This window comes from Patiria miniata, unplaced genomic scaffold, assembly GCF_015706575.1.
Source record: "Patiria miniata isolate m_02_andy unplaced genomic scaffold, ASM1570657v1 HiC_scaffold_13, whole genome shotgun sequence".
Lineage (NCBI taxonomy): Eukaryota > Metazoa > Echinodermata > Asteroidea > Valvatida > Asterinidae > Patiria > Patiria miniata.
The window spans coordinates 8,679,361-8,700,866 of record NW_024037051.1 but is presented as its reverse complement, the minus strand read 5'-3'; the positions used below and the strand labels follow the sequence as shown (position 1 = coordinate 8,700,866).

Sequence of the window (21,506 nt, the reverse complement as noted above, 5' to 3'; positions counted from 1 at the left end):
GAATTTTGCTCAAGAGAACAACACTTAATTGGAGAAAACCCTGGTTGATCTTAGTAATTTAGAACACAAAGCCAAACACATGTAATTTTTTTTTTTACCTTCAGGCGTATCTTCAACTTCTGGTTTCTCGACAAATGATGGGCCCCTTCTTACCTCTGTAATATTAACAAACAAAAAATTTGGTCCAAACATTAACATCAATTTAAAAAACCATCCGAAAACCTATGTTCGGTGTTGTTTTATTGTATTTGATTTTCTGTGAAGGTTTGGAAAGTGGTAACACAATTTATTTTTAAATGTGTCTCAATCTGAAATCATGAGCAGTAAATCTCTAAAAAATAAAAAAACTACAAATACCTGTCACAGTCAGTTTGGCAGTGCAGACATCTTCCCCTGCAGTACTGATGACCACACACTTGTATTCACCAGTGTCCTTGGGTTTAGGGTGTTCAATTGTCAGTGTGGCTACATCTTCCTCAAAGGTTTGGATGAAATGAGTGCTTGCTTCAAGAAGTTCTTTGTTTCTAGATGAAAAAAGGGAGAATATGGCAAGACATTTTTCGTATTGTCTTTTGAAAACAAAATAATAAAATAGTGCAACAACATGTGCTTTAAGAATTGCAACCAAAAACACAATAGTGTATTTAATTGAGAGAAAGGAACGGCACTTACAGGAACCACTTGACCTCAGGCTTCGGTTTTCCAGTCACTGTACAAGTGAATTTCACTGGCTTCCCTTCCTTGGTACTCTGAAATAGGAAAATGTTTCAAACATTTTGAAAATGGTGTGTTCAATTTAATGTCTTGCAATACAATAATCTATCATCTAATCTTACAGACTAGTACCTTTTGCATTATACTGTGATTTGAATGAGGTACAAATGTTTTAAGTTTAAACATACTAACTTAAGTGTCTTTAAAAGATAAAAGGTCTCACGCAAGTTGAAACGCACTGAACGATACCTAGAATGATTAAAACGAGAAATACCAAAACTGAAATTGTATGAAGTATCAAATATGCTCAATAAGGGATGTACAGTGTATGTCGTTTGTTACTGCACATTCGTTTGTAGTGGACTCTGCGGCCCAATGTGTGACAGAAGAACAGTGGTAAACATTCCAGTGATCAAAGTCCTACCTATTTCAAAACTTTGGCCAATCACACCGAACGTGTGTGTTTGATTAAGGCATTACCCACCTTGCTCTTGAATTGGTCAGTGATGACAGGTGCAATAGGCAACTCTTCCACCTTCTCCTCTTCTTCCACAACCATCTCAACTGCCTCATGTTTCTCAACTTTTTCTTCAGGGAAAGCCTCTGCTTCTAGAAGCTCCTCTGGGAGGACCTCCTTCTCAGGCATGCCTCTGATTGTTACTGGCTTCTCAGATACATCAAGAGTCACCTCAGATGGGGCAATTTCTTCAGCAAAGGTTGTCGCAGGCTTAGGAGCAGCTTCTTCTTCGATGGGAATAGCCTCCGGGATTTCTTCCTCTTCTGGCCTCTTGAAAGCAGCTTGCACTTCAACCTCTTCCTCTTTTCGAGGCTTAAATTTGGCAGTTACTGCTGAATCCACCTGCTCCTCAGTTACAGCCTTCACAGACACTTTAGCTTTTGGAACCTTGGTGACCTCCTCTTCAGAACTCACAGTAAAGGCTGGTTTCCTCTCAGGAACTTCCTCTGGTTTGGTTTCCTCTTCTGGGACAACTTCTATTGAGATTTCCTCAAACTCAGTGGTAACTGGAAGAACCACTTCTTCTTTGACATGAGGCTTGACCTTGAATGCTACTTCTGTCTCAGCCTTTTCCTCTGTTACTGCTTCAACGTCAAGTTTGGCAATTGGAACCTTGGGTTTCTCTTCAGGAACTGCTTCTACCTCCTCAAAAGTTACCTCTTCAGGAGAAACCTCTTCCGGTTTGGAAACCTCAGGAATCTCTTCAACTTGCTCAACCTCCTGGACTGGTGCTTCCTCTTCAGGCTTCTCTTCTGGTTTGGGAGTGATTTCTTCCTCCTTGGGTTTCTCTTCTGGCTTAGGAGTGACTTTAAGACTCAAAGAGGAGGTCTCCTGTCCAAGAGGGTTCTTAAGATAGCAAGTGTACTTCCCAGCATCGGAGGGTGTTGTATCCTTGATGGTCAAGACACTTTCCTCAGTGTCCTCGTCGAAGGTAATGGTGAATTTTCCTCCTGTTGTGATCTGTTTCCAACCTTTGTTCCAAGTCACTGTGGGTTTGGGGAAACCATCAACCTTGCATCGGAAGATGGCCTCAGTTCCTGTATGCATAAAATGAAACAATTTTGGCTGAAGAGAGCAAACTAACTTGGATGGAAAAAGCCTGTTTGATCTCAGTACTTTAGTACCAAAAGTTGCACACTGGAATTGAAATGGTTTCCTACCTTCAGGCGTATCCTCAACCTCTGGCTTCTCAACAAATGATGGGCCTCTTCTGACCTCTATAAAAAAAATAATAAATCAGGAACAGTGAATGGCTCTGAAAAATAATACGGTCCAAATGCATCAAAGTCATCTGGTTCACAAATGTGTTGTTAATATAGTGTTGGGTCTTCTTGAAACATTAGGATGTTGAATCCTTCAACCCATTTTGGGTTATGTCACATTTTAACAACTTGAGCAATACATCTCTAACAGAGTGGAAACTACAAAGAAATACCTGTCACAGTCAGTTTGGCAGTGCAGACATCTTCCCCTGCACTACTGATGACCACACACTTGTATTCACCAGTGTCCTTGGGTTTAGGGTGTTCAATTGTCAGTGTGGCTACATCTTCTTCAAAGGTTTGGATGAAATGAGTGCTTGCTTCAAGAAGATCTTTGTTTCTATATGAAAAAGGGAGAACATGGCAAGACATTTTTGGTATTTATCTTTTGAAAACAAAATAATAAAACAGGGAAACAAGAGGTGCTTTAAGAATTGTAACCATCTGAATTCGATATGATAAAATCACAATAGTTTATTAAATAAACCTCTGTACTAATCACGTCACACTTTGTTTACATGTGCACTTTCCCATGGAGCCAGTGGGGGGCCCACGGTCCACTGAGCACCATAGGAAAGCCCACACGTAAACAAATTTAAGTGTGACATCATTAGTACAGAGGCTTATTAAGAGAAAGGAACGGCACTTACAGGAACCACTTGACCTCAGGCTTCGGTGTTCCAGTCACTGTGCAAGTGAATTTCACTGGCTTCCCTTCCTTGGTACTCTGGAAAATAGAATATGTTTCAAACATTTTGAAAATGGTTATATTAATCAATTAATGTCTTGCAATACAATAATCTATCATCCAATCTTTCAGACTAGTACTTTTTCCATGGTACTGTGATTCACGTGAGGTACAGCTTTTTACATTTAAACCTAATTAACTTTAGTGTCTTTTAAAAAAAGGCCTCACAAAAATTAAAACGGATTGAAAGATACCTAGAATGATGAAAAGGAGAAATACCGATACTCAAATTGTATGAAGTGTCAAATATGTTCATGTGAGACGTACTGTGTATCTCTATTGTTACTGTACTTATTTACTATGCATATTTGTTTGCATTGGACTCTGTAGCCCAATGTGTGACAGACGAAACAGTCGTAAAAGTTCCAGTGATCAAAGTCCTACCTAATTTAAATTTTGGCCAATCACACCAAATGCGTGTTTGATTACTCACCTTGCTCTTGAATTGGTCAGTGATAACAGGTGCAATAGGCAACTCTTCCACCTTCTCCTCTTCTTCCACAACCACCTCATCTGCCTCATGTTTCTCAACTGTTTCTTCAGGCAAAGCCTCTGCTTCTAGAAGCTCCTCTGGGAGGACCTCCTTCTCAGGCATGCCTCTGATTGTTACTGGCTTCTCAGATACATCAAGAGTCACCTCAGATGGGGCAATTTCTTCAGCAAAGGTTGTCGCAGGCTTAGGAGCAGCTTCTTCTTCGATGGGAACAGCCTCAGAGATTTCTTCCTCTTCTGGCCTCTTGAAAGCAGCTTGCACTTCAACCTCTTCTTCTTTGCGAGGCTTAAACTTGGCAGTAACTGCTGAATCCACCTGCTCCTCAGTTACAGCCTTCACAGACACTTTAGCTTTTGGAACCTTGGTGACCTCCTCTTCAGAACTCACAGTGAAGGCTGGTTTCCTTTCAGGAACTTCCTCTGGTTTGGTTTCTTCTTCTGGGACAATTTCTATGGAGATTTCCTCAAGCTCAGTGGTAACTGGAAGAACCACTTCTTCTTTGACACGAGGCTTGACCTTGAATGCTACTTCTGTCTCAGCCTTTTCCTCTGTTACTGCTTCAACGTCAAGTTTGACAATTGGAAGCTTGGGTTTCTCTTCAGGAACTGCTTCTACCTCCTCAACAGTTACCTCTTCAGGAGAAACCTCTTCCGGTTTGGAAACCTCAGGAATCTCTTCAACTTGCTCAACATCCTGGACTGGTGCTTCCTCTTCAGGCTTCTCTTCTGGTTTGGGAGTGATTTCTTCCTCCTTGGGTTTCTCTTCTGGCTTAGGAGTGACTTTAAGACTCACAGAGGAGGTCTCCTGTCCAAGAGGGTTCTTAAGATAGCAAGTGTACTTCCCAGCATCGGAGGGTGTTGTATCCTTGATGGTCAAGACACTTTCCTCAGTGTCCTCGTCGAAGGTAATGGTGAATTTTCCTCCTGTTGTGATCTGTTTCCAACCTTTGTTCCAAGTCACTGTGGGTTTGGGGAAACCATCAACCTTGCATCGGAAGATGGCCTCAGTTCCTGTATGCATAAAATGAAACAATTTTGGCTGAAGAGAGCAAACTAAATTGGATGGAAAAAGCCTGTTTGATCTCAGTACTTTATTACCAAAATTTGCACACTGGAATTGAAATGGTTTCCTACCTTCAGGCGTATCCTCAACCTCTGGCTTCTCAACAAATGATGGGCCTCTTCTGACCTCTATAAAAATTTTAAAAAATCAGGAACAGTAAATGGCTCTGAAGAATAATAAGGTCCAAATGCATCAAAGTCATCTGGTTCACAAATGTGTTGTTAATATAGTGTTGGGTCTTCTTGAAACATTAGGATGTTGAATCCTTCAACCCATTTTGGGTTATGTCACATTTTAACAACTTGAGCAATACGTCTCTAACAGAGTGGAAACTACAAAGAAATACCTGTCACAGTCAGTTTGGCAGTGCAGACATCTTCCCCTGCACTACTGATGACCACACACTTGTATTCACCAGTGTCCTTGGGTTTAGGGTGTTCAATTGTCAGTGTGGCTACATCTTCTTCAAAGGTTTGGATGAAATGAGTGCTTGCTTCAAGAAGATCTTTGTTTCTATATGAAAAAGGGAGAACATGGCAAGACATTTTTTGTATTTATCTTTTCAAAACAAAATAATAAAACATGGAAACAAGAGGTGCTTTAAGAATTGTAACCATCTGAATTCGATATGATAAAATCACAATAGTTTATTAAATAAACCTCTGTACTAATCACATCACACTTTGTTTACATGTGCACTTTCCTATGGAGCCAGTGGGGGGCCCACGGTCCACTGAGCACCATAGGAAAGCCCACACGTAAACAAATTTAAGTGTGACATCATTAGTACAGAGGCTTATTGAGAGAAAGGAACGGCACTTACAGGAACCACTTGACCTCAGGCTTCGGTGTTCCAGTCACTGTGCAAGTGAATTTCACTGGCTTCCCTTCCTTGGTACTCTGGAAAATAGAATATGTTTCAAACATTTTGAAAATGGTTATATTAATCAATTAATGTCTTGCAATACAATAATCTATCATCCAATCTTTCAGACTAGTACTTTTTCCATGGTACTGTGATTCACGTGAGGTACAGCTTTTTACATTTAAACCTAATTAACTTTAGTGTCTTTTAAAAAAAGGCCTCACGAAAATTAAAACGGATTGAAAGATACCTAGAATGATGAAAAGGAGAAATACCGATACTCAAATTGTATGAAGTGTCAAATATGTTCATGTGAGACGTACTGTGTATCTCTATTGTTACTGTACTTATTTACTATGCATATTTGTTTGCATTGGACTCTGTAGCCCAATGTGTGACAGACGAAACAGTCGTAAAAGTTCCAGTGATCAAAGTCCTACTAATTTAAATTTTGGCCAATCACACCAAATGCGTGTTTGATTACTCACCTTGCTCTTGAATTGGTCAGTGATAACAGGTGCAATAGGCAACTCTTCCACCTTCTCCTCTTCTTCCACAACCACCTCAACTGCCTCATGTTTCTCAACTGTTTCTTCAGGGAAAGCCTCTGCTTCTAGAAGCTCCTCTGGGAGGACCTCCTTCTCAGGCATGCCTCTGATTGTTACTGGCTTCTCAGATACATCAAGAGTCACCTCAGATGGGGCAATTTCTTCAGCAAAGGTTGTCGCAGGCTTAGGAGCAGCTTCTTCTTCGATGGGAATAGCCTCCGGGATTTCTTCCTCTTCTGGCCTCTTGAAAGCAGCTTGCACTTCAACCTCTTCCTCTTTGCGAGGCTTAAACTTGGCAGTAACTGCTGAATCCACCTGCTCCTCAGTTACAGCCTTCACAGACACTTTAGCTTTTGGAACCTTGGTGACCTCCTCTTCAGAACTCACAGTGAAGGCTGGTTTCCTCTCAGGAACTTCCTCTGGTTTGGTTTCCTCTTCTGGGACAACTTCTATGGAGATTTCCTCAAACTCAGTGGTAACTGGAAGAACAACTTCTTCTTTGACATGAGGCTTGACCTTGAATGCTACTTCTGTCTCAGCCTTTTCCTCTGTTACTGCTTCAATGTCAAGTTTGGCAACTGAAACCTCAGGTTTCTCTTCAGGAACTTCTTCTACCTCCTCAACAGTTACCTCTTCAGGAGAAACCTCTTCCGGTTTGGAAACCTCGAAAATCTCTTCGACTTGCTCAACCTCCTGGACTGGTGCTTCCTCTTCAGGCTTCTCTTCTGGTTTGGGAGTGATTTCTTCCTCCTTGGGTTTCTCTTCTGGCTTAGGAGTGACTTTAAGACTCACAGAGGAGGTCTCCTGTCCAAGAGGGTTCTTAAGATAGCAAGTGTACTTCCCAGCATCGGAGGGTGTTGTATCCTTGATGGTCAAGACACTTTCCTCAGTGTCCTCGTCGAAGGTAATGGTGAATTTTCCTCCTGTTGTGATCTGTTTCCAACCTTTGTTCCAAGTCACTGTGGGTTTGGGGAAACCATCAACCTTGCATCGGAAGATGGCCTCAGTTCCTTTTCACATAAAATGGAAACAAAGAGATTATTCCTTTAAGAACCCAACCAAGTTCACCAATGTAAGTTAAGTGACAGGAAACCTGTTCGTTTTAATTTAATCGTAAGTCAAGTTGTAATGAAACATTTAAATGAAAATGGCTCATCTCACCTTCTGGTGCATCTTCCACCTCTGGTTTCTCAATAAATGAGGGCCCTCGTCTGACTTCTGCAATTGAGACAGAAATCAAAAGTAAAAAAAAAACATCTGGCAATGAATAAACAACTAACATTACAACGTTGGTTTATGAAGAACTTTGTGCAAATGCTTTGAAAACACATGAATCTAAATACACAAATACCACATAAACATTAAAATCAAACCTTTAAAGAGAATTCTATCAAGACCAAACTTTAATCAAATCCTGTATGTTTTACTCACGAGTCAACTGTCTTCATTTGAAATGTTGAAGGAGACTGCAGATTTATAAGTAACGTTATGTGCTAAAGTCTGAAAACAGGAATTTCCCACTAAAACATGTAACTACCAAAAAGAATTTACCTGTCACAGTCAGTTTGGCAGTGCAGACATCTTCTCCTGCGGTATTGATAACCACACACTTGTATTCACCGGTGTCCTTGGGTTTAGGATGTTCAATTGTCAGTACGGCTACGTCTTCCTCAAAGGTTTGGATGAAATGAGTACTTGCTTCAAGAAGTTCTTTGTTTCTAGATACAAAATTGAGTACATGGTAAGCTTCATGATTATCAACTATATTTATTGTAGTACTGGTAATCCAGGGAGTATTCTCAACAAGTTCACCATCTGAGCCAGAAGGAACATTAACTTAGGCATTTGTAGTATCAAGTTAAAAATGTTACAGTAAAAAAAATGATTTTTAATGCTTACAAGAACCACTTGATCTCAGGCTTCGGTGTTCCAGTCACTGTGCAAGTGAACTTCACTGGTTTCCCTTCCTTGGTACTCTGGAAAATGAAAGATAATTGAATATTTTGAAGAAAAACAATTATTGCATTTTCGAAAAGGTCTCTCCTAACAGACCGTTCAATCAACTAAGGACTATGAAATCAACTATTAAAGCCAAGTGTCAGTCTTCCAACTGGCATATATCATTCAAAAATATATTTATCCACACATTTTGAATGCAGGTTGTACCAACGTTTTGGAATTTTGTTTATCTGTCTGTATTCAGTTTTTAGCATCACTAACCTTGCTCTTGAATTGGTCAATGATTACAGGTGCAACTGGCATCTCTTCCACCTTCTCCTCTTCTTCCACAACCACCTCAACTGCCTCATGTTTCTCAATTTCCTCTTCAGGGAAAGCCTCTGCTTCAAGAAGCTCTTCAGGGAGGACTTCCTTCTCAGGCATGCCTCTGATTGTTACTGGCTTCTCAGAAACATCAAGGGTCACCTCAGATGGGGCAAGTTCTTCAACAGCTTCGACTGGAGTGATTTTCTCAACAGCTGGAAGCAAATCAGCCTCATCCTCAGGTTGAGGAGCAACTTTGGTGACTGCAGTTTCTAATTCCTCCTCAGTAACGATGTCCAGGTATTCCTGAGTTACAGGTGCTGGAGTAACCAGTTCCTCTGGAGCAGATATGATGGCAGGCTTCAGCTTTGGTGTTACCTCTTCGGGAGCCTCCTCCTCTGTTGGAACAGCTTCTTCAGGCTTCCGGACTGCAGCAAGGAATTGCACCTGTTCTTCTGAACGAGGTTTCACTTTGGCCATGACTGCAGTTTCCAACTTCTCTTCTGTGACATCTTCAAGTGCAACTTTTGCCTTAGGCTTCTTTGTGAGCTCCTCTTCTGAGGCAATAATGAATGCTGGCTTCCTTTTGGTTTCTACTTCCTCAGGAGCTTCCTCAATAGAAACAACAGCTGGGATGACCTCCTCAGGTTTCTTGATCTCAGCCAGAATCTCCACTTCCTCCTCTTCATGAGGAGTGAACTTTGCCACGACTGCTGTTTCTAGCTGCTCCTCAGTGACCGCTTCCATTGCCACTTGTGCCTTGGGAATTTTGGTCACTATCTCTTCAGGCACGGCGATCACAGCTGGCTTTCTTTCAGGAGTTACCTCTGTGGGAGCTTCTTCAACCTCCACAACTACTTCCTCAGGCTTTTCAGTCTCAATAAGGATCTCAACTTCTTCCGTTTTGGGAACTTTGGCAACTCCTGCAATTTCAAGTTTCTCTTCTGAAACAGCATCCAAGGAAACTTGAGGCTTAAGCACCATCTTGACCTCCTCAGGAGCTTCTTTAACTGATGGTCTCTTTTCAGGAACCGTCTCTTCCGGACCTTCAACAGGCATAACCTCAGGGATGACTTCTTCAGGTTTCGACACATCAGCAAGAACATCAACCTCCTCCATCTGTTCTACAGTCACTTGCTCTGCTTTCTCCTCTTTGGGTTTTTCTGTGATTTTAAGACTTACTGAAGCACTGTCTTGGCCGAGGGGACTCTTGAGGTAGCAGGTGTACTTGCCAGCATCTGTTGAGGTTGTATCCTCGATTGTGAGAATGCTCTCTTCTGTATCCTCATCAAATGTAATGGAGAAGCGGCCTGCTGGTTTGATTTGCTTCCAGCCTTTGTTCCATGTGATGGTAGGCTTAGGGAACCCATCAACTTTGCATCTGAAAACAGCATCAGTTGCTGAAAAGGCAGAAAATAGTGATCAATTAGCTACAGGCACTACTTTGTTAAGCCTTGGTTAAGTCTGAGAACTTTAAAATCATTAACACCCAAATTTAAGCAATGACAAGAATACACTATAGTGGAAGATAAACAAAAGGTAAACTCACTCTCCGGGGTTTCAGGAACTTCAGGCTTTTCTGTGAAAGAAGGAGCTCGCTTGACTTCTGTTATTAAATTGGATAAGAAATCAAATCTTATTAAACAATTATATTGCTAGTTCCTTTATGCAAACACAGATGAAACAAATAAAATCAACACCTTCAAGTGCTTGTATGGAACTGATAGTCGCAAACACATTTGGATGAATGACACAATCATGGCTTTAAGTTGAGAACACTATCAACTATATTTTACCCAACACTTAAAGTTTAAGGCTTAATCCTGAGAAAATTAGATGGCTGTGATTTCTTATACAAAGTTAATAGATATTGTATCATACTACACAGCTAATTTCACTTGAGATGTTAACAGAACATTGTTAATAATCATCAATATTTTTAAATCAAATCAAATGGCTTACTTTTTGGATTTTGAAATGTACCCTGAAACCTTGGTCAGAAACCTACTGGCATAATACCGTTGTGGCCTTTTTAAATAATGGAATAATGGTAATACATGCAAAAGATTACCTGTGACGGTAAGTTTAGCAGAGCAGATGTCTTCACCAGCTACATTGACAACAACACACTTGTATTCACCAACATCCTTGGGTTTGGGTTTTGGTATCTCTAGTGTCGCGACTCCCTCTTCGAAGGTTTGGATATGTCTGGTTGTAGTCTCAAGCAGCTTTTGGTCACTGAGAAGAAATACAGATAATAGGAGGTTTCATAGAACAAAATCTACCAAAAGAAAACCCGGGACATCAAAATCTGGATGAAAATTTGGAGACATATGAAAACACATACAGAAGCCAACTAGTGAAGATTTTAGTCCAAATTATATTTGGTCCGAATCCAAATTTAGCGCAAGAAATTAACATATCAGTAATTATACATGTCAACTTGGACATAAACGGGTCAAAACTCAAAATATTTCTGCATTTTATAAGCTGTCAATTAAGAAATAAAAACAATTAGTTATCCATTCACAAGTAAATTTATCCAACATCAAGAAGCCAATAATTTCAGAATAACACTTACAGGAGCAACACGATAAATGTGGATAAAACTGAGAATTTACTTTTATTTTTATTTTCATGTCATCAGTATGGGAAGGATATGACTTACTGGTACCACTGGACCGTTGTTTCAGGTGTCGCATCGACAGTACAGGTAAACTTGACTGGTTTGCCCTCCTTAACACTCTGCAAATAAACATATTCAATAATAAACAATCAAAGAGTAGAGTTTAATAATAAACATGACACAAAATGGAAAATGAAGATGGAAATGGAAAAGTTGTTATAAATGTGAAAATTTTACATTAAATGGGTAGTTTTTAACCTTTTTTTTCTCCACAATTTCCACGCCTCCAAATGTATATTAGCAACTCCTTATTTTCTTTTATAGCCAAAGGGTCAAACTGAAGCACAGAAAATTAAAACAAATTTTGTGAAATTCATCTCAACTTAACTTAACCTGATAAATTAATTTCATCTGATTGAAGTGAGTTGTGAATCAGTGACAGACAACTGCGAAGCTCAAGTTGGCTAAATGAGGAAATTATTATCAACACTTGCCTTGCTCTTAAACTTGTCAGTGATGACAGGTGCAACTGGTAGCTCCACAACTATCTCCTCTTCTTCCACAACCACCTCTACTGCTTTCTGTGACTCCAGGTCTTCTTCAACAATTCCTTCAACCTCCTCCAACAGCTGTGGACCCTTCTCTTGTCCAGGCATACTGTGAACTAGAGGCTTCCTCCCAAAATCAAGGGTTATCTCAACTGGTGTCTTGTCAGGCGTTGCCTCTGCTTTTTGTGACTCCAAGTCTTCCTCAACAATCCCTTCAACCTCTTCCAACAGTTGTGGACCCTTTTCTTGTCCAGGCATACTGTGAACCAGAGGCTTCTTGCCAAAATCAAGGGTTATCTCAACTGGTGCCTTGTCAGGCGTTGCCTCTGCTGGAGAGACTTCTTCAGTGGTCAGTGTCTCGGCTTTGAATTCATCTCGTGGGATAATTCTTGCTGTAAGTGCTGTTTCAAGTTGTTCTTCTGGGAGGGTCTCCAGCAACTCTCTCGTTGGCATATATTCTGGCTCTGGTTCGTATGGATGTGAGATGACAACTGGCTTCCTCTCACGAATTGTATCTGGTCTATCTTCTTCAACTGGGGCAACCTCCTCAGGCATTTCTATGGGAGTGAAAAGATCCACATCCTCTTCCTTCCGAGGAGCAACCCTGACCGTTACAGCCTCTCGGAGTTCTTCCTCCTCAACAGAATCCATTTTTGCAATAGGTCTCCTCACTTGGGCCTCTTCTGGTGCTTCACGGACAAATGTAGGCTTCTTTGACACCTCCAATGAGACATCAACTGATGGAAGAGATTCAGACATTGTCTCCTCTGGTTTTGACAATTCCACTAAAATTTCAGCTTCCTCTTCTTTCTGAGGAGCAACACTGATTGAAACGGCTTCTTTGAGGTCTTCCTCATCAACAGAAGCCATGCGAGCTGTGGGTCGTTGAAGTTTAACCTCCTCGGGTGCATCTCTCAGTGGGACTTGCTTTTTGGAAGCTCTGTCAACACTGGCTGTTGCCGTTTCAGGAGAATACTCTTCTGTAATCTCAGTTGGAAGAACCTCAGATTCTTCAACAACTTCTGGACCAACTGTTACAACAGCTGCCTCTTGGAGCTCTTCTTCTTCATATGAGTCGAGTTTGGGTCTTGGTTTTGGAAGTTTGACTTCCTCTGGTGCCTCTCTGACTGGTGTCGGTTTCTTCTTAGATATCATTTCCAAAGACACATCTTCACTAGGCACCTCCTCTGGTCTAGCTTCAGGAACCTTACCGACTTCAAATTCTTCCGCCTCGCCTTCTTTCTCAAGAGGCAGTCTTTGTGTAGAAGCTTCTTTCAAATCTTCCTCTTCCACAATGTCCAGGTACTCTGTCCTTTCATACACAACATCAATCTGTGCTTCATCCTCTTCCCTAAGTGGTACCGGCTTCTTGACAGGTTTTACTTTGCTCACCTCTTCAGGAGCTGTCCTGACAGATGGTGCCTTCTTGCCTACCTTGTCTGCGGCTTCACTTGGAAGTTCCTCTGGTACTGCTTCCGGGACCCCATCGCTCACAAAACTTTCAGCTTCCTCCTCTTTCTCTGTAACTGGCTTCACAGCAGCTTCTCGAAGTTCTTCTTCAATGACAGAACCAAGTCGCTTCAGTGAAACAGTTGCCTCTTGTGTGTCAGGAGTAGGCGTAATAGTCAGTTCTATTTCTTGTGGTGTAGCTGTAATCAATGCTGGTTTCTTCTTGGAAACCTTGCCGACTGTGACATCAACTTTTGCGATTTCCTCTGCAGTGATGTCAACTGTAACTGGCTTTGGAAGCTCAGCTGCTTCCTCAATGTCCTCAGGGATGTACGCCTTTGTTGTTGCTTCAGCAAGCTCTTCCTCCGAGACTGATCCAAGTCTCTCTACAATTGGAACAGAGGATGTTGCTTCCACCTCAGCTGGACCTCTAATAACAGATACTTTCTGCTTATCAACCTGATCCAAGGGAACAACCTCTTCAACTGATTTCTGTGGACGTAGTTTTGCAGGTTGTTCTGGTGTTATCTCCTCAGCTTCTAACTCCTCTGTCGGGGCAAGCTGAACAGTAACAGCTTCTTGAAGTTCTTCTTCCGTCATCGATTCCAGAGGCTTCCTGGGTTGAATCAGGGATACCTCTTCTGGTGCTTCCCTTGGTTGGACAGTCTTCTTTGTAGCTTTGTCAACAGAAATATCTTTGATCTGGTCTGCTGCTGCTCTGTCCAGTTCCTCTCTAGGCAGCTCTTCTGCTTCATCCTCTCTCTCAGGAACTAGTTTAACAACAGAAGCCTCGGACAACTCTTCTTCTGGGTAAGACTCCATGCGCTCCCTGACTGGTAGAGGAGCTCTCTCAAGTGACTCAACCCTGATAACAGATGGTTTCTTGCCAACATCAACAGTCACAGCTTGATCTCCTGGTTTCTTATCAGGAGCTGGTCGTGATTCATCAAACACCTCAAGTTCTTCAGCTTCAAGTTCTTCAGAGGGAGCTATTTTGATCGTAGTAGCCATTTCAAGCTCCTCTTCTGGTAAAGACAACAGTCTCTCTGTCTTTTCTTCTGTAGGCGCAGGCTGAGTTGGAAGAGTACGAATCACTACTGCTTTGTCTTCTGATGGTAGATCTTCTATTGAGACCACCTCTTCTCCTGATATCTCAAATGAGACTGCCTCTTTTGGTGCTGTGCCTTCCAGCTCAATGTTCACTGACCTCTCACTTTGCATGACCTCAACAGTTACCTCAGCTTCTGAGAAAAGATTACAACAATGAACCATGGGCATCCTGAATATAGTGAGTCACACATTTGATTTGGTCAGGGGGAATGGTATCTAGAGTTGCAGGTAAGAACGTGTGAGACCGGGTTCAGAGATAAGGAATTTTTTTTGGTTTTTGATCCCTTTCTATTTCAATTCTAAAACTATAAAAGAAACTTATTCACATGATTTCACATGTAGGTTTTAAGCTCTGTCAATATGTCACTAAAAAGTTGTAACTTGTGGTCTGATATTAGACCACAAGCAGTTAGCGATAGGCCTTACAAAAAAACAAAAACGGTTGGTGTTTCCAAAATTTGCGGTTTTTTTTTCTAAATGTCAAAAGAATTGAGTACTGTGTATTTTCTTATGCTTTCTGTCTTATCCTACATTTTGTCACTTTAGTTGGTATTTAGGCCCATTTTAAAGTGGGGAGGAGGGTAAGGGTGGAGGTCAAGTTTGGGGGGGGGGGGGGGCAAATAAGTCATTACAATCCTGGTCCCTTGTAGTCAGGAAATCCTTTAGAACTGGTAATTTTTGGGTTAGTTTGATGCCGCGAGATTAACACAGAAAAAGTGTGAACCTTTTACAATGGACAAAGGTAAATACATGCTGGCCCAAAGTTTTGAAATTCTATTTATAAATTCCTTTAAAGGCATATAGGATCAATCGCATATGTCGTAATTTCATGAAATGGAACAATTTCAGGGCTATTAATTTATAGTGGACATCGTTAAATTAAGCTATTCAATGATTTGTGTCCTTTGGTGCTGGAAAAACCCGAAAAAATGCTGTTCATTTTCAACCGTCAAAGTGCAGCTAGTGGAATCTGTCGTGCATAGAACCCATAGGTCATAGGGAGTGCCCGAGTGTTGGCTATGTCATGGGAAAGTAATACATACATATACTTAGTTCACCCGAGCGTACGCATGAAGTCAACAGCTGGCTTGCAGCTGTTTACTGGATGCAGTATTTTAGAATTTGTTTTGTTCTCAGCGATGGTTAGGTCCTAAGAAGGTACTGATGCAAAATTCCTCTTTTTTTTTTTTTTTAGAATGGCAGCAAACCAGGCTCAATGATTTCACAGGATATTTCATACTATTATTTACTTTAAAATCAAGTGGGCTCTTTCATAATATTTTGGCAGTTTCCTTTTGGAGTGTTTGCAAATTATCCTTTCTGTCTTTAAAAAAGCTTACCCCAACCTCTCCACTTCCTGATAAATCTTACCCATCGCCTTAAAAAAAAAATCACTTTATACCTCGCAAGAAATTGCACTTATTGGCATGAAAAGTGTTGTAGTCGATCTGATCACAAGTCCTCACAAGTCCACAACAAGTTAATAACCAGTCATCCAATCCCACGTCAAGTCGCAAGCTATGGGCCTTACTCACAAGTCGGCCATATTAAATCGAAAGTGAGGTAAAATCTTGAAAATGAAAGAAACTTAATTCCTAATTAATTCCAGTCTGCTTCAATGAATAATTTGAAATTTGTAATTCAAAATTCCCTAATGTTTAAAGCCAGATTTAAAAAAAAAAGAAGTAAAAAAAGGCTGCATTGTGACTGGAGAAATAGTCTGGTGCCATCTCATGGAACACTTAACACTTAATGAAATACGTTCAGGGAACTCAACAAAAATGGCCAACTCGTGAATAAGGCCCATTGGGTATTGTTCATCCCATATGACCGGACTTGTGAACTGACTTGTGTTATACTTGTGACTAGTCTTGTGACAGACATGTGAACACAACTACAACCCAGGCTACCAAAGAAACTAAAAAAAAAAGATTCAATCCATTTTTTTCAAGTTCTAGATGCACATGCAAAATATCCGATTGTTGCACTAATCTTTTTCGGCAAAGATTTGATCATGTTGTGACTAGTTATACTTGCAAACCCATGCTTTCTTACAAGTGAACATGTGTTAATGTTTCAACTAATCATGCCAACAAGCAAACTGTCATTCATGTAATTCATCAAACAACAAAAACAAAAGACAAAGAAACAAGGCAAACTTTTTCAATTTCAAGATGCATATATTGCAACCAAAGCTTACAATACAAGGTTATGTGAACAATACTAACAATACAATGTTTATAACTAAAATGTAATAAAAGAAATACAGACGACAAAATACTCCTGCCCGCAATAGTCCTGGTTCAGTAAAAGGTGCAGACATTAAAATAGGGAAAGCTGCATGTGTATTATCTGGACATACCATTTAGAATAAACGAACTGTCTTACAACTACGTATTTGCCAAATATTCCTTCAAAACCAGGTGAATTATTCACACCATTTACAAAAAGGTTTGATCGAGTTAATTGCGATTTGACGGCAAATTTGGTAGAAAAGTAAATGATCCTTAAAGAGTTTGGAATTTAAACTTGTCCTCTATATAAATGATTCCAGAATACCATTTTCTTTCTTCTTCTTTTTTAAATGAAGAGAAAATATGATCATTTGGATACAAATCAAGATTTTAAAATTGCTAGAGATTGTTTTTTACTGGATTTTTTCCCCACTGTGGAGTTGTTTCAGTTACTGTTTCAAAGGAAATTTGAGACCAGGCAGCATTAGTTCACACATGCAGCATTCTGGAATATATTTTGTCAGGACGGGGCTTAACCTCCGTAAAAAGACCGCCTTGTCTGCCCCAACCTGATGGTATACGCTAGAAAATATAAAGCCACAAATTTAACTTGACAATTGTCAATACCTGGCTCCAATGTTTTAATAAAATTCGGAAAAAAACTTGGAAATTCCCTTTTCTTTTACTACTGTTTTAAGTGAACGGTAAGTCTTGCAAATTGAGTGCAAAATAGCCATGCAGCAGGTGTAGAAAAAATAAAAACAAAGTTTAACTAAACTGGCAAAATGTACGCTGTTAACCTGAGATTTTGTTGTTGCAGGTGGACTGATCTTTAAAATAATTACAGTAAAAGTATTCTTTGGACGTAATCAGTCATCAACAGTAATATGAGCACAGGAAAATGACAACTAAGTTTCAGTTATCAAAAGTGAACAATCAACAACTGCCAAAGAACAACTACAATTTATGTGATTAATAACTCATGCATAATTTTAAAATGTGCAGTCAAACGTTTTGTTAGTAAATAAAGCGAAAATAAAATGTTTTGGAATTGATCGGAAGAGGCATTCAAGAAAATCAATTGTAAATAATTTACGTAAATTTAATATTTACATTTGGGTAATAATCCTGATTATAGAGGTGATTAAAATACACTTTTTGCAGAGTAATAAAAAATAGTTTGGTATGAATATTTAATTAAGGTATGGAGCAAAATTACGAATCAACATTTGTATAAAAACTGTACAATAAGATTCATGTAAAACAAAAATATCCTTGGAATATTGCTCTTTTAAAAATTTGGACCACTTGGTACAAAGAGCCAATGAAATTTTCAGACATTTTCCAATATATAAAAAGCTGACTCTAAATTTCAATTAACATCTATTGCTCATTTACAATTGCTTAAATTTTAGTTAGATATAAAAACACTAAAACAACTTTCAAGTGTTAGTACAACAGTGTAAGCTATTAGAGACATATTTTTGGTGTATTCATTTTGCTTAAGAAGAAGCCAATTGATCTGAAATCGAAATAAACAAAACTAAAAAAATTGAAAATTTGGTCTAGCTTTAGGATGAGAATGGAATGGGTGACATATACAAAAAAAAAAAAATATTTACAACTGAAAAATTTATTTAATAGTCAAATAACAAAGCTTCTCAGTGATCATGAATACACCAAAAATCTCTATCATGCAAAGTATTTAAAACAACAAAAATAAAAAGACGTAACCAACGGAAACAAAAACTGCCAGAAATGCAACAACATCCCATTCCAGAAAATCAGCCAGGCTTAGCGTACCTTCCGTAGGGAACAATTCGGCCGACTTGACGAAGGATTGGTCTGGTCTGGCTTTTTCCTCCTCTGGTTTGGGTTTGGCACCTGGGACAAATTCAAAAGAGAAAAGGCATTAAACTTGTATTCCCCGTGTTCTTCAAAAATTTGATTTTGTTTTTACAAATAAACTGTCAACTTGTAATATTTATTTCAACCCCCAAAAACTCCTTTCTTTCCTTTTTCTTGGTTGTCTGCAACCTTATTTTTTGTCTGGGGCACAAACAGACCCACAATGGAAAACCATTGTGCAAGCTATTGTACAGAGCAACAGCTTATCTGAACAAAAAGCTAGCACAATGCTTTTGCCACTGAAGGGGGCGTTCGTGATAGAATTGTTAGCGTGCTCACATTGGTCCACAGCCTCTCAGCTCGACCTGCTTTTGGCCTTAACTGGGCTGCATAACTTCCAGAAAAAAACCCATACTTTGACTGAGATAAAAACCAACCTTTCTCAAGTGTAATGATGACTTCCGATGTGCTAGGTTTGCTCATGCCTTCATCGTTGATGGCCATCACCCTGAACAGATATTCTGTCCCAGGGGTAAGCTCGACGGCTATGTAAGTCGTTGTCTGTATCTCCGTGGTGACTGTCACCCATGTCTGCTTAGTGATCTCCATCATCTCGACGATGTAGCCGGTGATGAACAGTCCTCCCTCGTAGAGGGGCTTGGTCCAGCTGAGCGTGATCGAGGTCTGAGAGATTTCAGTGGCTTCTGGCTTGCTTGGAGAGTCTGGAACATCTGTGGATAAAATTAAAGCAAAAAATAATAAATAATCTAAACAACTACCTTGTAAAAGTGAAACAAGCTCTGTTAGTCAGTTATACTGCTAATGTATGGAGGCAAACAATCCTAATTCTTTAGTTGTTCATTGGGGTAAAACTTTACATAATGAACAAGTGAATTTTACAGCTTATGCAGTTCTGGAGATCTACTGCCAAGGCAGAAACCCAAGTGTAAACTTTTTTTTTTTTTTAAATAACCATAATTGGCAACTACTTTTCTTAATAACGGCCAAAATCAGCAGACTCATACTCAAATCCATCACACGTCAGATCTTAAGTCGGGTCAAAAGTCAAGTCATAAGTCATTTTCAAGTCCCGTCACAAGTAACAAGGGATCAACATGGACATAGGAATGCCTTTGTCACATGTCATTTGAATATCTTGCAAGTTGACTTAAAGACTGGATCATTTGTGACAGATATAAGATTGATTTGTGATTGACTTGAGAGGTCTTGTGATGATTTATAAGGACTTGACTACAACTCGGGATGAATCCACTAACCTATGACTGCCAGCGACACGTATCTCTCATCAGTACCAGCTGCGTTCTCCACGGCCACGTTGTATCGTCCCTCATCATCAGCCTCTGTCTCCGTGATGACCAGTGTCGTTCTAGACTCGGTCCTCTCTGTGTACACCCTCTTGGTGTGTTTGACCGTCTTGTCGTTGTGGGTCCAGCGGATCTTTGGCTTGGGCACTCCGCCCATCTTGCAGGTGAATCTGGCAGGTGCGCCTCGCCGGACAGTTAGGCTCTCAGGTCCCTCTATGATGCTGGCCGGGACTGATGATGTAAAGGGTGGGGCAAAAAAAAAATGGCATATTTAAAGTACTGAGTTTTGTTTGAAAATAAGGCTGTGACTTTAGATGTTTATTAATAAGGTGAATATGCTTTGCGAGGTTGAATTTGTGAAATGAATTGTGTTGTTAATCGCTGAAACCTGTGTAAACCTATTGAGGTTTAATAAGCATCAGTTCACCATAAGCAAAGGAGTTCAATTCCAAATGTAAATGCCAAATGCAAACAGTTCGGTAAAACTGTGGCATGATTCTTAACATTCTTGAATTTCTTTTATTGGTTGGACTCATTCAGACAGTAAGCTCAACAGTATGGTACATTTCTGCCCCCCCCAAAAAAAGGCAAACAACTGAGAATTCACAAATTTAAGTCTGAGCTTTACAAAAATATCTGCAGTGTTCTTTTCTCAATTATTAATAATGAGAATAAAAAAAGAAAAGATTTCAGCCAATCCTAGGAAAATTTGAATGCCTGAATTTTTTTTCATAATCACAAGTAAATTTAATGACATGGGAATCTACATCATTGTAGTCTTCTCTACTGAACGTAAGACTAATAAGCTACTGAAATATACAGATGAAAAGCATGACAGGTGTAAAGGGAAACAAAAGAAGTGCGAACATGCCACTTCAATTAAACAGCAACCAATGAAAAGGCACAGAACACCTGCATAACATATTGTCAGCTGCACATCACAGCAGTTACAAATTTGAAATATTTTTTTTAAAAATTAATCTCAAGCTCAAGCAAAGGCAGGTATGCATGTTTGCACTCCAAACATAAGAAAAATGTGGAAATACTCAATAGCTGGCAGGGTTATAGTACATACAAAAGTCTGGATATCATGCAAGACTCCGCTCTTTGGAAATTCAAACTTATTGCTTAGCACAAAGTTGCTCAGCATTTGCAAGCCAAAAGCTCAAGAAATAATCTTGAAGACAGAAAAAGCAAAGCTTGAAAATCCACCAAGAATTAATTACTAAAACTTATCTTGCAATTAAAACATTCCCAGAGAACAGACAAATTGGGAGATGAATGTTTACTAAAGACATCTAGTAATGAAACATGATCAGCTAGAAGTAAGAGCAAATTTTAGAGAATGAAAAACAAATGCTACGTAAATAATACATTGAACAATGAAATATTTTGGAAACATACAAGATTGCTAATCTAGTGTTTGAAATGCTTTGGACGAGTTAACAGAAACAGAAAAAAAAAATGAAATTTTTGGGGTTAAATGTTTTATCAAAAATAACAAAACAAAATAAAGAATCATGCAGATGCTGTTAACCAGTTCGCGCAGGATGACAGATAAACATGCAGTGAGCAAGGCGGAGATATCTGTCAGTGACACCCTCGCAGCCGGAAATATGAGTGTGCTGCCCAAGGGTGATGGCTTCAACCCGCCTGGCATTGAGGTCGAGTGAAAAGTAATCCCGCGCCATGTTCCGTTCTTGTCAAAATATTTCTGGCGTGAACTGGTTAAAATGACTCAAGTAATGAGGCAATGTTAGAATGTTCATGCTGTTAACTGTGCTACAGCTATCCAAAGTAACTCACTAAATATACTCACAAAAGTCGACATCTCCAACTAACATATGGCACAGTCCATTCTGTTGCCATGCTTTGATTATTTTAACAGAAAAGTA

General features: G+C 39.7%; 3 protein-coding genes across 22 annotated transcripts in view; all 3 read right to left on the bottom strand.

Moving 5' to 3' along the window:
- Window positions 1-10,485, bottom strand: part of LOC119721557 (titin-like) — a gene marked incomplete at its 3' end in the record, with an annotated part of 46,910 nt that extends 36,425 nt beyond the window's left edge. The window contains exons 1-18 of the mRNA XM_038191638.1: window positions 10,476-10,485; window positions 10,021-10,077; window positions 8,430-9,871; window positions 8,109-8,185; window positions 7,761-7,927; window positions 7,371-7,427; window positions 6,150-7,219; window positions 5,620-5,696; window positions 5,143-5,309; window positions 4,868-4,924; window positions 3,675-4,744; window positions 3,144-3,220; window positions 2,667-2,833; window positions 2,392-2,448; window positions 1,199-2,268; window positions 673-749; window positions 358-524; window positions 99-155 (exon numbers count right to left, since the gene is read on the bottom strand). Of these exons, the coding sequence (XP_038047566.1) occupies window positions 99-155; window positions 358-524; window positions 673-749; window positions 1,199-2,268; window positions 2,392-2,448; window positions 2,667-2,833; window positions 3,144-3,220; window positions 3,675-4,744; window positions 4,868-4,924; window positions 5,143-5,309; window positions 5,620-5,696; window positions 6,150-7,219; window positions 7,371-7,427; window positions 7,761-7,927; window positions 8,109-8,185; window positions 8,430-9,871; window positions 10,021-10,077; window positions 10,476-10,485 (5,923 nt within the window). The remainder of the gene's footprint in view (window positions 1-98; window positions 156-357; window positions 525-672; window positions 750-1,198; window positions 2,269-2,391; window positions 2,449-2,666; window positions 2,834-3,143; window positions 3,221-3,674; window positions 4,745-4,867; window positions 4,925-5,142; window positions 5,310-5,619; window positions 5,697-6,149; window positions 7,220-7,370; window positions 7,428-7,760; window positions 7,928-8,108; window positions 8,186-8,429; window positions 9,872-10,020; window positions 10,078-10,475) is intronic.
- A 1,076-nt stretch (window positions 10,486-11,561) lies between these two features.
- LOC119721556 (titin-like) lies at window positions 11,562-14,372 on the bottom strand. Its single transcript, XM_038191637.1, has one exon. The coding sequence runs from the start codon at window positions 14,370-14,372 to the stop codon at window positions 11,562-11,564; it is 2,811 nt and encodes a 936-aa protein (XP_038047565.1).
- A 1,988-nt stretch (window positions 14,373-16,360) lies between these two features.
- LOC119721196 (titin-like) overlaps window positions 16,361-21,506 on the bottom strand; it is a 210,720-nt gene continuing 205,574 nt past the window's right edge. For all 20 annotated transcript variants that reach the window (XM_038191122.1, XM_038191121.1, XM_038191102.1 and 17 more), the window contains 3 exons: window positions 19,564-19,842; window positions 18,724-19,017; window positions 16,361-18,322 (listed from right to left, as the gene is read on the bottom strand). In XM_038191122.1, the coding sequence (XP_038047050.1) occupies window positions 18,144-18,322; window positions 18,724-19,017; window positions 19,564-19,842 (752 nt within the window). In that variant the 3' untranslated portion in view covers window positions 16,361-18,143. The remainder of the gene's footprint in view (window positions 18,323-18,723; window positions 19,018-19,563; window positions 19,843-21,506) is intronic.

Excerpts from the sequence above, each read along its gene's own strand:
- LOC119721556 (XM_038191637.1), bottom strand. The coding sequence starts at position 14,372 with ATGCCCATGGTTCATTGTTGTAATCTTTTCTCAGAAGCTGAGGTAACT.